Source organism: Aythya ferina (assembly GCF_964211825.1).
Source record: "Aythya ferina genome assembly, chromosome: 1".
Classification (NCBI taxonomy): domain Eukaryota; kingdom Metazoa; phylum Chordata; class Aves; order Anseriformes; family Anatidae; genus Aythya; species Aythya ferina.
In genome coordinates, this window is record NC_140296.1 from 205,500,380 (window position 1) to 205,516,891 (window position 16,512).

At 49.2% G+C, this 16,512-nt stretch overlaps 1 protein-coding gene across 1 annotated transcript; it reads right to left on the reverse strand.

Moving 5' to 3' along the window:
- Positions 1-534: 534 nt before the first annotated feature.
- On the reverse strand, positions 535-11,242 carry SLC35B4 (solute carrier family 35 member B4). Its single transcript, XM_084506772.1, has 10 exons — positions 11,048-11,242; positions 7,322-7,435; positions 6,329-6,431; positions 5,354-5,403; positions 4,417-4,498; positions 3,503-3,563; positions 2,739-2,848; positions 2,270-2,345; positions 1,861-1,936; positions 535-1,070 (listed from the first exon to the last, which is right to left on the reverse strand). The coding sequence occupies exons 1-10, from the start codon at positions 11,122-11,124 to the stop codon at positions 824-826; spliced, it is 996 nt and encodes a 331-aa protein (XP_084362898.1). The 5' UTR covers positions 11,125-11,242; the 3' UTR covers positions 535-823.
- Between the last annotated feature and the right edge of the window lie 5,270 nt (positions 11,243-16,512).

Here is a 16,512-nt window from a genome sequence, read left to right on the forward strand (position 1 = left end):
GAAGGAAAAAGGAGGAAAAAGTGACTGAAAAATGAGCTGCACCGAGGACCTGACAGAAGCAGGAGGAACCTGTGAACCCTCCGCATCATTTGAGGGCTCAGCTAAGCCCTGACAGCACTGCACCACCTCCTGAGAAGGCCGTGAAGGTGATGTGGTGGCGTTTTGGCACCTTGGCATCACCTCTTTGTTTTCCTCAGGCTCCCAGCTGGGTCTTGCTCCGAGCAATGGGGGCTTGGTGGAGGTCTACTGGGCAGACTGGAAGGCTCTGGAGAAGGTGACAGCTACAAATATATCCAATGTCCTCCCAGAAAAGGGCAACAGGGACTCAAATTAACAGCCAGGCCTGGCATTTCCAGTGTAACTAAAAACCTGCTGCACAAGCAGCAGTGCCTGGGGGGCTCCCAGGGGCTCACCTGTCTGCTACAGGGATCTGGATGCTAAAGGACGGCACCAAACAGGCTCAGGGTCCAGCCCACCGAAGCTGGGAGGAGTGTAGAAAAGCACCACGACATGATTGGGCTCCTAGCAGAGAACTGGGTCAGCTTTTCAATTAATTTAAATGGAAAAGAAAAAAAATAATAAAATAGTGGGGGGGAGCAAAAGGGGTTGCATAAAAAAAAAAATGCAACCTTGCACAAAAATAACTGCATCCTCCCTCCGTGATCCATCCCAGGCAGGTTCCTGGAGGAGGCTCTGTGATTCCCAGGAGCTTGGCACAGCCAAGGCCTCCCCTGTTATAAAAACAACCCCTCTCCGGGAGGATCCCCTGCTGCCCTGCCCTATAAAACCATAAAAAGCTCCCTGCAGAGAGCCCCCCCGGCCGCTAATCCTCCTTCGGCCTCTTCCTCCAGCGGGCCAGGAGGGGCCCGAGGCTGTTCCAGACCTCGGTGTACATCAGAGTCCCCACGAAGACGAAGGCTGTGCCCAGCCAGTGCCAGGCCGTGAAGGGGTTTCGGAAGTAGAGGATGGAGAAGATGAGGCTGACGAACTTGCGCAGCGTCACCACCAGCGTGACGGTGAGGGAGGTGCACTCCGTGGTGAGGATGAAGACGCCGCGGATGCAGACGTATCTGGAGGAGAGGGGGGAGGTAAGGGGGTAACGGGGCTGAAAAGGGAGGGTGGCCCGGTTTTTGGGAATGTAAAATTTGGGAAATGGATAACCCGAGTTTGGGAATGGAGGAATTTAAAATCCTTTCTTCACGGCTTGGTGTTTCTGCAGCTCTGAGCCCCGGGGACACCCTGAATCTCACAGACTTCTCCTGAGTCTGCTCTGGGACAGCAGCAAGAGTTGATGCTTAAACAAAAAGTTACTGGCGTGCAGCTTTTACAGCTTTCCTAGCTCCGTGGCAGGTGCTAAAACCAGATTTCTCCCTTTACACCTGGCAGCGGATCTGCAGAAGTCCCCTCTCCTCCCTGAGGGGGCACAGATTAAAGGAGGAGGAGCGTGAGCAGCAACAGGGGACAGCGACCTCCCAGCAATGAGAGAAAACTGTGAAGAGGGGACTTGGACTGAAGGGTTCCTTTTTCTAGTGCATCTTGGGTTGATCAGACCTGCAGATCTGTCCTCACTGCCTGGGAGACTGCCCACGGATAGAATAGCTCTCGATCTATCCTAGCTAGCAGAAACACTGAATTTTTACCAGCCAGACTGCCCGTGGGGAGCTGGTGGCAGAATTCCATCATCCTGGAAAAAAAATTAAGCCCCAGGTTAAATCCCACTCCATATTTTCCAAGGGCTACACAAACATCAGCTCCTAAAATGCAGGGAAGGCTCCAAGGGCACAGGATCCCTTGCTTCCCTGCCCCATTTCTCCTCTCCCATCCTGCCAGCTTGTCTCAAGGTGCACATGGGAAGGATACTGAGTGATGACGTTCATGAGGAGGTAGAACCACATGATCGGCATTGTCAGCCCAATCACCGGGATCTGGAAGGGCTCTGTGGAGAGAAAAGACGAGGAGATCTCTCAGCATCAAGGATTTCGGGAGAAAATCTACCTGGATTTCAGGAAAAAAATCTACCTGCTGTAGTCATGGCTGCCTGGACATGTGTGTGAGCTGGAAAGGAGCAAATAATGCAAGAGATGCAAGGAGAGAGGAAGTTCCCTGCTACTCACAGCTGATCACAGTGGGATTAGAGAATTTGAAATGTGAAAATTTGAAAGGTTTGAATCTCTGACGTGCACAACTTCTGGTCTGGAAGCTCCCTACAGCGTTTTCCAGAGGACAGAAAGGTCCAACAAGAGCAAGGGTCCTCCTGTGCAACACTCACCGGACTGGCTGAAGAGAACAGCGTGGTGGTAGATGTTTGGGGCGAGGAGGAGAAAGCCAGGGAGTGGTAACGCATGCTGGAAGGCAAGGAAAGACACGACGTTAACAGATTATGTGAGTCCACAACACTGCTCATCCAGGGAATCCAGCCTCACACATCTCCGTGGATGACAGCACACATCTCACAGCACGATTTGGATTTCTGCCCCAGGATTTCTGCCTGTCTTTAACGTGTCCCACGCACCTACAGCACCAAACTCCTTCCCTCTGGGGAGCAAAGGGGAAGGATGGGACCAAAAGCAACCTCCTACAGCCCAGGAAGGGGTCTGCAGGCTACACGGAGCTGAAACCACTGTTTGAAGTGGCTCACAGAGCTGCCCGGATGGATCTGAGAGCAGGATGGGAGGGAAAGGGGCTCTCAGCAGCTCTGTCTGCCCAGTTAAAGCAACAGAAGAGACCCCGTGACTCACGTTGTAAAAAAGGGCCTCTTTGGAGTGCTTCCCGAACCGCTTGTACAGCGTCTCCTGGAAAATCCCCATCCTGGCAGACATGAGGAGGGCGAAGGTGAGCGCGGCGATACCTGGAACAGAAGCACAGCCTTATAGGATTGTTTCAGCACGGCATAGCTGGTGGTAACCAGCTTGAGGATCCCTGATATTCGGGTTTCAGTGAAAGAAAACGGTGGCAGAAGCCAAAGCACCCAGAGCTGGCAAGATGGGCAGGAAACTGATCATGGTCTCGGGGACACAGGTCTCAGGGACAAGGGCTGAGATGCCAAGACAGTTCTGCAAAGGATCAGCTCTTAAAAAAAAAAAAAAACAAGGACTCAGCCCTGGCAAGCAGAGTTGGTGGGATACCAGGGACGCAGCTGTTGGCACTACTGACAAAACATCAGGCCCAGGTTCCCTGAAAAACCACCAACAAATTGCTTTTGAAGGGAGAAATACAGAAGGTATCTGCAAAGAGCTTCCTTCCTTACAAGAACAGTTACTTTGCAGAAGCCCTGCAGGTGCTGCGTGTGATTTGTTGGCCAAATGAAGTGTCTTTGTACAATGGTGCAAAGGACTGCCACAAAACCCCATTCTTTGGGGATCAACACCCACTAGAAGCCAAGTATCAGTGCAGGGACTCACTCCACAGCCTGTTTAGCACAACCCACATGGCCACGGACATCAGAGAGCAACGTTTTGTCCATATCCCATCAGGGCTGGCCGGAGACAAGGAGCTCACATACCTAGCAGCCACCACAAGAAAACGTGGAGTCCGTCCTCTTCGTTTAAGCTGGAGTCAGATGCCTGGGGGAGGGAAACACAACACGGTCATCGTCAGCTCCCACAGCCCTGCAGCTCATTCAGGCCCACCTCTACCTTGCTTTCAGCTTGCTTCTGCTCCAAGCAAGCCCAGAAAGCAAAGATTGCCCAAGGTCTTGCATTCTCCAGTCACTTCCCCAGCTAAACAGAGGTGGTAGTAACTACAGCACACTTTGTTTGCCACCCTGTTTTCAGGAACGAACCAGATTCCAGCTGGAAGTGTAAATGTCTGATCAAGAAAGGAGATTTTCTTAAAGAAACGCCCCGGTTTGGCCAGAGATTGAACTCTTTAACAATAAAATAATCAGTGTTGCTTAAAGATGGCCCGTTAGCAGATTTCCCTGTCCTCATTTCAGGGCAGGCATGCAGGGAAGAACAAGCAAAGCCCAAATCCACGGTGTTACACACGGATTTTCTTCGCTCCCTCCTCTTCTCCAAGCACACATAACTTTATTTCAAGGCTCACGGAAAGTCACATTGGCTGACAACAGGTTTGGAAAATTCCGAAACCCAGAATTTTCTCTCTTCTAGGATAAAGAGAGCAAAGAATTGAGTTCCTTTAGGAGTTTTGGTTAGGATTCACCTGCTCCTAATTAAAAACCTGAATAACACAGGAAAAAAAGGCATCAATAATTAAATTAAACCACACAATGTGTGTCCTTTTCCTCCAACCCACAGAGCAGGAACAAGTGCTTTCAGGAAACAGACCAAGAGCTTGGAGACATTTCGTCTCACCATTAATAATCAGTCAAAGGAAATTACTGATGAAGGTGCCCAGGGCAGCTCCTCCTGTCAAAAAGGTTCACAGCTGTGACCTCAGGCCCCCTCCAAACCTTACCACTTGCTTTGCAGACATGAAAGTGCAGGTGAAGATCCCCACGGAAACCAGGGCTATGGAGGTGTACTTCGACATGCTGTACCTGCGTGGAGGAGAAGAGAGATGTCAGGGACCCAGCCCAGCCTTGCAATCCTCATTTCCTTCTCCCTTGCTTGGCATTTTGCTCCATTACACCAGTATAAACTTGGGATAATTGGCATTTATCCAATACCTAACACTGCTGGGGACAGAAGGCCAACTTATTCCAACTGCACCAAAAAAAGAAGCTTTTGGACCAAGGTCTCTTTGTGGCTAAGAACCCACACACCTCCTCCCACAAGCATGGGTATTTTAGAAGCCAAGGTTCCCTGACCCTCTTCTTCCTCTATCCTGGTTTCTCCTGCTGTGCCCTATGTTATATGGCACAGAATATCCCTCTAGCCATTTGGGGTCAGCTGTCCTGACTGTATCCCCTCTCAAATTCTTGCCCAGCCCCATCCTGCTCACTGAAAGTGGGGCAGAGAGCAAAAAAGAGAAAGCTTTGCCACTGTGTGAGCACTCTCCAGCATTAGCCAAAACGTCTCTGTCACTGGCACTGTTTTAGCCACAAATCCCAAACACAGTACTCTGTGGACTGCTACAAAGAAAGTTAACTCCATCCCAGCCAGATCCATCCTCAAGGAGCAGTACTGGGGTGAAAAAGGACGGAATAGAGCTAACATTCTTGTCTGTAGCCATGTTTAAAAGCTCTTTCTTCAATCTTTAATCTTTAAATGAAGGAGTGAGGAGCAGTGGGAGTGCAGAAGAGGGAACTGCTCAAGTCTGGGCACATCTCTGTGCCCCAACCTCCCCATCAGTCCAACAAGGATATGTACCAGGAGAGGGTAAGGCTCTAAACAGCAGCCAGGATTAAGGCAGTGGCACTGATGTTGGTGTAAGAAAGGTGCTGGTGATTTACCTTTTTTTCAGAATGATGATACCGAGAGCCATGCTGGCTATGAGAGAGCCCTGGGAAAAGAAGAGAGGAGGGGAAAAAAAAAAAAAAACAGGTCAGCAGGACAAAATTCCTTGGACTGAGTGCCTGCCCCAGAGAAATACCATGAGCAACTAACGTAAAAGCACGAAGAGAAATGCCAGAACAGGTTCAGGGAGACTGACAGGGTGGAAGGAGCCTGGCTTTGGCTAGAAGGAAGGGAGAAGTGCAGCTGGGTGGCTTGGGAACAAGGATGCTGGAGCAAACACCCTGTCTAGCGTAGTTCTTTTTAAGCTCTCTTGGCTGCTGGTATCTCAACCCTGTGATATGTTGTGGGTGAACAGCCCCCCCCCCAGAAGATTTCGCTATTCCCAACAGCCAGGACTCAGTTGTCTTTGGTTTTATGGACGTTTCAGCCACTCAAATGCAAATATTTAAGTGAAGATGCACTTTAATAGCATCAGCCAAAGCAGAGGCAGTAACAGCTCAGGTGGAAGGAGGCCAAATCCATCCTCTCTGACCTGAGACACATCACGAAGGCTCATACACCAGGACATGAACCGCTTGGACTAGTCACAAGGTGAAAGGGAAAACTTGGTCCCTTTGGCCAGCAATTCAGCCCCTCCAATGCTGACAGCCAGAGCTTTGCCTTGGTTCTGTCACTGTTACTTCCCCATCACTTTGGGAAAGATGAAATCTGTTCCAGCTTCAGTTTCCTCATCAATCCAGGGACATTACGTTGACATTTAATGGTCAACACTGTGAAATAAAACTTGAAGCTGAACCTCCACAGCAAGGGCGCTCTCCCTACAATTGAGTTGGAATTTAGTTTTGCACAGGTTTTTGCTGTCCTCCGAGGAAAAAGAGGGTGAAAGAACATATCCATCAGGGAAAGCGTTTGCAGAGATGATGGGAAGAGATGTCACGTGAGATGGGACAGGACAGCACGGCAACACTCACCGATCTGAAGATCATGTGCAGCGGCATGGCGATATTTAAGTTCAGGGCATAGTTATTCACCACGCTGACAGTGAAGAACATGGCCACCATGATGAGGTAGTACCTGAAATACAGAGTGGGGGTCAGCAGAAGCAGCTCACGGCTGCGCACGTAGCTCCCTGGGTGCTGGGACACACGTTACAAACAGGTGAAGCGGCACAAAGAGAGGTCTGGAGCTGAGCAGGAACCCACCTGGCTCTTGGGTGTGTGTTAATGACTCACGAGGAGATTGATCCAGTTTGGATGTAGCAGGGAAGCCCTTAAAATGGGAAGTGGACTGACACACACTGGCTCGGTTTGTGCTAATTGCAGAAGCAAAGGGGAACCGAGAACACCCCGGCTGGAATCTCTTAGCATGGGCTTCCCCCAGACCTCTCTTTCCTAAGGACAGTGGCATAAAACAAGGCTTGAATTGAAAGAATTCAATTTTTGCCAGCTGGCATCACAACCCTGCATGAAAGAAGCCATTCAAACCCACGCTGAACACCTCCACGGTCCCAAACCTCTCCTACAGAGCTCCTTGCTGTGACGCAGCCACAAATGGCACTGAACTTGGCTTCGGCTTTACCAGGGAAGAGAGCATGAACGCACCAGGTTATTGCCAGGACAAGGCAAGCCCTGACAGAGAAATGCAAAAGGAGATTTCCAGTAAACCTCTCCCTCCCACGCCCATTGCAGCAAGCCCCAGAGAGGCTGCAAGCTCGTCAGACTTAGCAAACTGTACAAAACATTGCCCTGTGCCTTGGACAGATGCAATCTGAGGGCAATTTCCTATTAGGCATTCTCAATAAACCAGGAGTTCTCATTTTAACAGGAACGACAGGTTCCCAGCGAGGCTTTGCGGAGGGGTTTGGACAGGATAAACGGATGAGGCGTTTTATTAAACACTCCTTGAGATAAATAACAGATAGGTGGCTGATTTGCAACAAGCCAAGGCGTTGAGATCCACCGTACCTCATGGGTATGGCCGGCCGCTTCCTCCCGAAGTTGGCTTCGAAGATAAAACCTTCCACGGCGATAAATAAGAACTGGGAGAACGTCACGATGTTCCCGCATCCTGGAAACTGCCTGCAGGTGAGGAGAAAGATCACAAGGATAAATACAACGTCACAGAGAACACGCGGCGCGCTGGGCTGGGATAACAACAAGCTGGGCTGCTTGTGGTCCCACAGTCGGCCTCAACCTGGGATTTTGCTGCTTTATCCATCCAGGTTTTCCTGCTGCTCCTGTTACATGCCTCCCTGCAGGGATTTCTTCACCCCCACTCGTCTGGGTGCGTGTGCAGCAATCCCAAAAACATCCCCGGCCGTTCCCAAAGAGGAAGCAAGCAGCCACTCCCTCCGTGGGGCGTGTGGTGACACGGGTGAGGAAGCGAAAGAGGAAACTGCTCTGATCGGGGTCTGTAACTTCCCACCACGGCACAGGGTGTGAACACACAACATCAAGCACCCCCATAACCATCCTGGGGCTGGATCTCCCTTTTTCTCATGAGGTAACAGTTCTGCAAGGGCTCTCTCACTACCTGCAAGTTGCTGGGCACGGTACAGGCCAGGTGAAACGATGGTTTTGCCTGGGAGGAAGAGAGCAGGATTTCCATGGGATCTTTTTTCCAGGATTTCCCACAATATCTTGGGCCCGCTTTCAATACACCCCGAGGGCTCAGAGGAAGCTGTGACATGTCAATAAATCTGAAAGCTCGCTATTATTTGCAGCGGGGGGCACGGCACCTTTCTGTGGTGCCCCAGCCTGAGCGCCTCCCTGCTACCCACCTGCCAATTTTCGTCTTTCTCAGAGATTAATTAACCCCAGAGATCAATTAACCTCAAGATTTCAGTGCCTGCAGCGTGGTTACGGGGTTCAAAAGTTATGTGGGGGAAGAGAAGAGAGACTGAACCGCAGACAGGGGCCAGGCCACGGGACTGTAAACCTTATCTCTGTAGGAAAACAGAAAGCAAGAGTAAACTTGGAATAAACCAAGACAGCTTCCACGCACCAGACTTTGTTTCTTCCCAACCCACAGCCCCTTGCATCCAGTCACTTGCCGTGTCTGTGGCCTCACGTTATCAGGAGTGTTGACAGAGGGTTGTATTTTGACTGGTAATAAAAAGGGCAAACAAAAAAAAACAACAAGGCTGTGCCTGCCCGTGCCTTTGACTCATAATCCTAACACTCTGACAGCCTTAAATGCCAAAAGGCTGCATCCATCAACCAAAGATTTGCTCTCGTTGTAGATAACTGATGGGGAGCCCTCTGGAAGCAACGCAGAGGAACCAGGAGGGAATTGGCTCCTGGTCACATCGGTGGGGAGCAAAATGGAACAACCCCGCTCCTGGGCATCAGTTTGGGTCATGTTAATGCAGAATGCTCTCATTTGGACCGAGTTCAGCACATCTAAATTGCTTTTCCAAGAATGATTTCTGTAGAAGACTCCAGATTTCACACAGAATGCCTTCCATGGCACCTGCAGAAGAGCAAGACACCCCCCAAAGTTTGCACCACAAAGGGAAGAAACCCCACTGAGCTCCATCACGCAGAGCCTCAAACATCTTTGCAGCGAAGATATCTCCCAGGGACACAGCTTCAGAAGGCCACGTGCACATCGTGGGCTTTCTAACCAGGCCTGCATGCACACCCCACAAAGCTCTGGCATCACAGCTCCAAGACAGTCCCCAGGGTGAGCCAGGAAAGCACACCAGAACATATAAAACCTGATTTTTTTTCCTGCTTTCAACCCCTTCCATAGCAATAGAAGCCCATTGTTTCTTGTCCTCTCTCCAGAGCCCAGCAGAAAAAAATTATTTTGTCTTGCCCGCAGCCGTTCTCCACGCATTTAAAGCCTTTTGTCTGTCTTCAGGCACTTCTAGACTAAACAGTCCTCATTCCTTTGCTCTTTCCACATAAATCCTGAGCAAATTTCTTTCAATTACCTTTGTTATTCCCCACTTGACTCTGTCTGGTCACTGCCTTTTCCTGTGATCCTGCTCCAAGACTTTCTTTGTTACGGGCAGATTCGTTTTCAAGCGGGACTTCCCCCTCCAGACAACAGCAAGACTCAAAGAAATCAGCAGTGTTGCCCCATTTTGGGGACTGAAGGTGAACAAAGGCAAGGGTGGGGCACAGGAACTGGGGAAATTTCTAAAGCAGACGTGAGGCAATGCTCAGGAGATGCTGGTGTGTGGAAAAGCAGCTTTTCCTAGGTATCTGCGATTGGACTTTTGGGGTTTTGATACCTAATTGGGACTTTGAGCAGAGCCAAATGGCTCGTTTTTGTTTTAATGTCTGCAGTCTGGTGGCAAGCAAATGGATAATCCCCAATCCAAAGCTCTCTTTAACTTGTGGGGGGGGATATTTCATCTCCCTTGCTGAGGCTGAAGCACAAAGCAGGCAGGAAAGGCACAAAGCTTAGAGTAATCCCCAAGAGGAACGACGTCTTGTCAGGCATGGCATTTCCCTGCAGGATCACAAAATCATTAGGGCTGGAAATGAAGATCTGCTTCTTGATTTCGACTGCGGAGAGATGTGGGGCCTCACCTCACAGGACCCGCATCCAGGTCTCCCGCTTTGAAGCAAGTAACCCCACCGCTGGCTTGGCACATCCAGGCTCTATTTGGCACTCCCTTTTTTCTCTCAAGATCTCTAAAGATCTGTGATGATCGCCTTCTCCAAGCTGCACTGGCCTGTGTCCGTCGGGGTTTGGAAAGGGATGTGGTGCCCACATAGACTCCAAACATCATCCCCTCTCGGTGCTCAGGCTGACCCCAAATACCATCCCCTCTTGGTACTCAGCTAGACCCTAAACATCATGCCATCCTGGTGCCCAGCTGGACCCCAAACATCATCCCCTCTTGGTCCCCAGCTAGACCCTAAACATCATCCCCTCTCGGTGCCCGCATGGACCCCAAACATCATCCCTTCTTGGTGCCCAACCATACCCCAAATACCATCCCCTCTTGGTGCCCAGGCTGACCCCAAACATCATCCCCTGTTGGTGCCCAAGCTGACCCCAAACATCATCCCCTCTTTGTGCCCTGCTGGACCCCAAACATCATCTCCTCTTGGTGCCCAACTAGACCCCAAATACCATCCCCTCTTGGTACCCAACTAGACCCCAAACATCATCCCCCGTTGGTGTCCAGTTGGACCCCAAATATCATCCCTTCTTGGTCCCCAGCTAGACCCTAAACATCATCCCCTCTTGGTGCCCAGTTGGACCCCAAACATCATCCCCTCTTGGTGCTCTGCTAGACCCCAAATACCATCCCCTCTTTGTGCCCAGATTGACCCCAAACACCATCCCCTCTTGGTGCCCACACATACCCCAAAAACCACCCCCTCTTAGTGCCATTGACCCCACCAAGGAGCCCTGGGGTTTGGGCCCGCTCCTCAAGCCGTGAAGGTCCCCAACCACCCCCTGAGGGCCACAGACCCCCTCAGGCCGTCTCTGGGCCCCCCTAAATCCTCTCAGAGCCCCCAAAATCCCCTCAGAGCCCCCAAAATCCCCTCACAACCCCCCGGGGGCTCCGCAGCCGCCCCCTCCCCACCCCAAAGCCCTGAAGCCGAGGTCGCTGCGGCCTTCGCCCCAGGGGACCCCCCTTGCCCCTCACCACCCCTCCTGCCCCAAACCTCGCTCCTTTCCGCCCGTTTTACCCCAAAAACCTCTGCCCCCCCCCTCCACGTCACCTGGCCAGCAGCTCCAGGAACACCACGTTGCTGCAGCAGCCGCCGAACACCAGGCACACCGCCGCGGCCGGGTGCATGGTGCCGCCCCGAGCAAGGAGGCACCGACCCCGGCCGCCACCGCATCCCGGTCCCGGGCCGAAGCCCCGCTCCTGACGGTCCCCGGCCTCCTCCTCTTCCTCCCGGGAGCCGGTAGTTCTCTCCCCGCCCGTCCTCCGTTTAACGCTACCGAGGATCCGGCGCGGAAAAGACTACAAGTCCCAGCGGCCCCCGCGGCGCCTCCCCGGTTCTTCCCGCTGGTGGTGTGGCCGCGGGGAGTGATGGGAGTTGTAGTTCTGAGATTGGGGATAATGGCGGAGCAGGGCCTGATGGAGGGAGGGGAAAAGGGGGGGAGGCTCAAACGCCGCTGAGGAGGTGTCGCCGATGGGTTTTGGGTTTAAATAAAAAAATTATAGCTTAGATGAGAAATAGGTTGCCTGATGCCTGTGGTGGAGCCTCCCAGGAGGCCTGGCTGTGCTCCAAGCCCACGGGCAGCCCTGTGAGAAACGTGGGATTTGGGTACAGAAGTAGAAGAATTGGGTCTGAGGAAGGGAAAAATTGGGAAGGGTCCAGGGAGAGGAGAAGGGGGTAAGAAGTGGGCAAGTGGTGTCATCAGGGTGGCTTAGGGACCAGCCAGGACAGCGGCATCGGGAGGTGCCAGCTGCTTCACGAGGAAGATGGAAAATAAAAAATAAAATAAAAATTTTTGAAAGAAATAACCAGTTCTGCTTGTATTTGTGGCCGTGACCCTGCACACGTCGAGGTGGGAGAGCAGGGCATTGCGGTGCTGGAGGTGCAGGGTTTGGGTGGGATAGATACTGGTGTGGGGACAAACTGCACCCAGAGGTGCCGTGCAAACCCCATCTGCAGTGATGAGTTTATTAATTTGCCTTCATGTCTTGGCACCTCAGCTTCAACAGGATGAAGACACTGTTGTGTCAGTCATCATAAAGCCAAGAATTTAAACAGCACGACCACTCCAAGGATCCTGCCCCAATATATGGACTCTCCAGTCTGACATGGACTTCTCAGTAGGACCTAATACAGTACCTATGGCACCTTCAGTCTTTGTCACTGATAGATTGTGTTGTTGCCCTATAACTCCTTATCCCTGCACCTAGAGCGTGTTTTTTTTTTTTTTTGCATTTCTGCACTTGGAGCAATTTGAGTTTTCTTTTAACAGAGCTACGTATCAGTCACGGGTGAAGGGTCATTCCCAAACTTGCGTGGAGCTGTGCTGAGTGTGTACCAACATCTGTCAAAGCCCCCTGTGATCACGAGAAGCCAAACTGATCAAAAAGCAGGATTGTCATGTTTCATTTACTTTTTAATAAAGTTGTGATCTGAATCAGACCCCTTTTTTTTTCCTTTAAATACCACAAGCGTGAAATCCCGTGAAAACATTGTGAAGGACTATAGCGTGTCCAAAAATGAAGCACTTTTCTTACAATTTCCAGCTCTTCTGGGAACGTGACAGTCTTGGCAGTTTCTCTGCTGTTAAAAGCAGCTAATGACAGTGACGAAACTGCCAGGATTGCCCATTTCATTTGCTCACTGTGAGAGTTTCTAGGCTCCTTGACTCCACAAGCTAAAGATCCAAGGATTTCCATGCTCTTTACGTGGAGGCTAAGCTGAAAACCAAGCCTGGATGGAGTATGTGTCCTGTAAAGTCCTCAGGGCTTACAAGAGCTATGCCTGGAAGCCTGGAAATGATGGCAATGGCAACCAGGAATCCTTGGGTTTTGCCTATGGATGGAAACCCTACAGTCCCTTGATAAAAGCACCAGAGACCCAAGGAATCTGGAGCCAATCTTGTGATCTTGTGGTCCAGACACTCTCTGGACCCCAATGATTTTGCTTGGTTCTTGCTCTGCGGTTGGCAGAAGTTCATTGTTCCCCCTTTTCACACAAAAATAAAAAATAAAAAATTAAGTGTTTTCCGACCTCGCTCCAGGTAGAAAGGCTTTGACTGACTTTCTTGAGCTTCCCATCAAGTCCTTTTAAATGGTTTATATATTATTAAAAAGCACCATGGTTCATTAGCAACAAACAAAGGAGATTGCTCAGGTTTGCTGGCTCTCTGTAACGTCTCCTGGGTTTCCTGCTTCCACATCCTCAGCTGCTGCACAGGTCAGAATGATCGATTTTTCTATTCCCTTCACTAATAAGCTTTTGCTACCTTGGGTGCTCACTTCTGCGCCTTTCATTTGCTTTCTTTGTGCTTCAAAGGGTAGGGGGGCTGAGGTTGTTTTTCTGCCACAGTAAATGTGCTGCACCTTGGTTCCTAAATGCATTAAGCCACAGAACAAATTGCCTCTTTTGAACTGCTCCAGCGTAACAGTAAAACCAAAATCTCAGCTCATAAAACATTTTGAGCTGTTCATTGTAGCCTGGCACCTCTGGGAGGGCAGTTCCGTCTGGGTTAGTGAGTACTTAACATCCTTTCTGATGTTATAACTACGAGGTAGGTTCTGGGATGAACTGTCAGGCTGAGGAGAGTTCATGGTCTAATTCTTAGGAGATGGGGGCTCGTATTTTTTCCAAAACTTCCAGGTCACCTCAATGCAGGGCTGGAGGATGTAGTTCCCAGACTTGTCCTTTGCCTTTGCGTGGAGTGAGATCAATTCATCCCAGCTGGACCACCAAGCTCCTTGTTTACAGGTTGGTGTATACCTTACAAGCAATCCCCGTCACAGATCTAAGAGCATATTTCTCTCCCATTAAAATAGAAAATTCAGTTTATGGAAAATTCAGCTCATGTGAATTGTATGATATTGAAATGAATGACAAATAATGTCAGAAAATAGAAAATATGTATATTACCATACAAAATTCTATTTCAGAAGTCATTTCAAATTCAGCCCACCTACATTGTATTGAAAAAGCACAAACCCAGTGATGTCAGGGTAAGCACCTGATGAGCAGGAGTGATTTCTCAGCCCCATTTCTCTACAATAATTTGTTGACAATGCAGCCAAGTTGTCTTGCATACTGGACAGCAATGCTCGTGGGGCCATGTTCTTGCAGTTGGAAAGGTCCAAGCACGCAGACAAGATGAGGTTTGTAGGTTGAAATAATATAGCTGGAAAATTAAATAAGCTTTCAGCTATAAGACAAAAGCCTTTCTTTACTGCCCTGGGCTTATCTGCTTTTTTTTATTATTTTTTTTTCCAACAAGAGCAGATGCTCTCGTAAAAGATATTACTTCTACCTACAAACATCATCTTGCTCCTGCCAGCATTATTTTGATGTTCTTCAGAGATGGCTGAAATAAAACAAAACACGTTTTCACATCATGGAAACACTGGGGAGTCTGTTTCTGCCTGGAAAGCAGGCTGGCGGAGTGGGGGGGGTGTTTTCTCTAGTACAAATCTGTAGCACTTCAAGGCTTGAATAAGGCCTGGCAGCATTTTGAATTCCTGACTTCTGAAATACAGTTCAAAGCAGAATTGTGGACTCTTAGGATGCAGGGTGAAGGGGTTTGTGTTGTCTTCATGAATACATCAGAAATCTGTCCTTCAGCTCTGCCTGTTAACCGCATTGAGAGCAATTGCCCACACGTCAGGAAGAAAATGAGAACAAGGAACTTAGGAAACCTGTTTTGTTCAGAGGTTTGCCATTTTTTCCAGCCCCAGTATGCCAACAGTCAGGCCTTGATTCTCCAAAGGGACACAGATTTTTGGTCTTTGCTTTGGGAACAAATATAGTGATGGGCAAAACCAGACGGAGCTGTAAGCTCCTGCGTGAAAGGTTCTTGTTTCATTTCCAGAAAGAATTGTTTTGAGCCTGTTGGGTATGGCAAAATCCGACAAAACACCAGAGATTTTGACATTTCGATATGGGCGAAATCTTGTTTCTCAAAGCTGTGCTTTCCCGGAAAGGTCTTGTCACTCTTGTTTTTTTAAAGCATGGCTTTTTCTGAGAATTAAACTGATTGAATTCTCAGTGCATGGGAAGCAAATCAATCAAACCATTTTCTCCTGTTTTCATAGCATGTTTAATTCAAGCATCTCTGAGACGGTGAATTCTGCAGTCCTGGCTAGTCCTTAGGTTTTGAAAGGCACAAACAGCACGCTAAAAAAATGCTGATTTCTAACTGCATAAACTACAGTTTACATTGTAAATTGTACATTACATTTACAAATAATTCATTATTTCACCACAGAATTCACCTTTGGCTTCATCTTAGGCTATTTCACCTTTGACTTTGTGGTCAGATGGAGATGGCATAGGTAAAGATAAGTCATTTATCATCAGTACGAGTTACTGAAAGTGGAGCCATTAACAGGTTTTAATAGATCTGAGCTCCACCTTGGCCTTCCTTTATTAACCTGCATTTTTGGTCAGTCTATATATTGCACTGTTCATTCAAACCTCTCTTCTCCCTTTCAGGAATGGTGTCTGATGAAACGGAGTGTGATGTATCATCTCTAACGATAACGTCCTAATGACAACGGTAATGATATTTTTTCCTGGTGGACATTCCAGAGAAGAGATTCAGAAGCAGCAAGCTGGGCTGTCTCCAATCAACCTGGACTTCTGTTTCAGTGTTAAGGACATTTCCAAACAGTGGGAAAACTGGTGAAGTGACAGACTGCTCAGTGGTGATGGACTGACTGCCTTTTAGCTGGCATCTGAATGAGCTGGACTTCTCTGCTTTTCTCTCTCTGCTGAGGTTCATTTGGATGAGAGAAGAGCTGAGATGCCTCTGATGGTTTACATGGTTTTAAGCACGTTGGATATTCACAGGGTGGGAGGAGGGCACCAGGCTTAGGGCTTTGGTAGTAGAGGGGCTGAATAATGCAGGGAGAAGCACTAGACACACAGACACTTACTGGTGGCTCTGAAACCCCTTCATGGTTCCTGCTGAGGTGAGGTGCCTCATCTGCCTTCTCTCCTCTTCATTTGTGATCCTGCTCATGCCAGAATCAAATCCTGCTGTTTCTCCTACTAGAAGACGAAGAACTCTTGTGGTATTTGGCTGTGCTGACAGGTATTCAGTGAACAGGCTTGTGATGAAAAGTGGTGGAAATAAACCCAAGAGTTGACCCTCTGCATAACACCACCCAAATTCTCAGAGCTATCATTGGATCAAAACCTTAAATCTCTTATTTATTTTGCAGGGAATTCAGTTAGAGGGAACAACTGCCTGCAAGAAAAAACAAGTCCAGCCTTGTCAGCACAGCCACGTGCAATAGATAGACCGACCAAAAATGCTGGTAAAAAAAAAAAAAAAGGAAGGCCAAGGTGAACTTGCCATTCATAGTTCTTGTGTCTGATAGTGCCTTTTCTCAGCAGATTACTGTTATTAATCCCATTTTCTGAAGGGGACAGCTAAGCTGCAGACACAGGCATAGACTAGATCACATCAGTCAGGGCAAAAGGAAGGAAACAGATCCTGGGAGCTTGATTTTTCTTGTCCAATATTA

Excerpts from the sequence above, each read along its gene's own strand:
- SLC35B4 (XM_084506772.1), bottom strand. The coding sequence starts at position 11,124 with ATGCACCCGGCCGCGGCGGTGTGCCTGGTGTTCGGCGGCTGCTGCAGC. Across the intron at positions 6,432-7,321 it reads CGGCCGGCCATACCCATGAG|GTACTACCTCATCATGGTGG; the intron begins GTACGGTGGATC and ends TCTGTATTTCAG. Across the intron at positions 3,564-4,416 it reads TCATGTCTGCAAAGCAAGTG|GCATCTGACTCCAGCTTAAA; the intron begins GTAAGGTTTGGA and ends TCCCTCCCCCAG.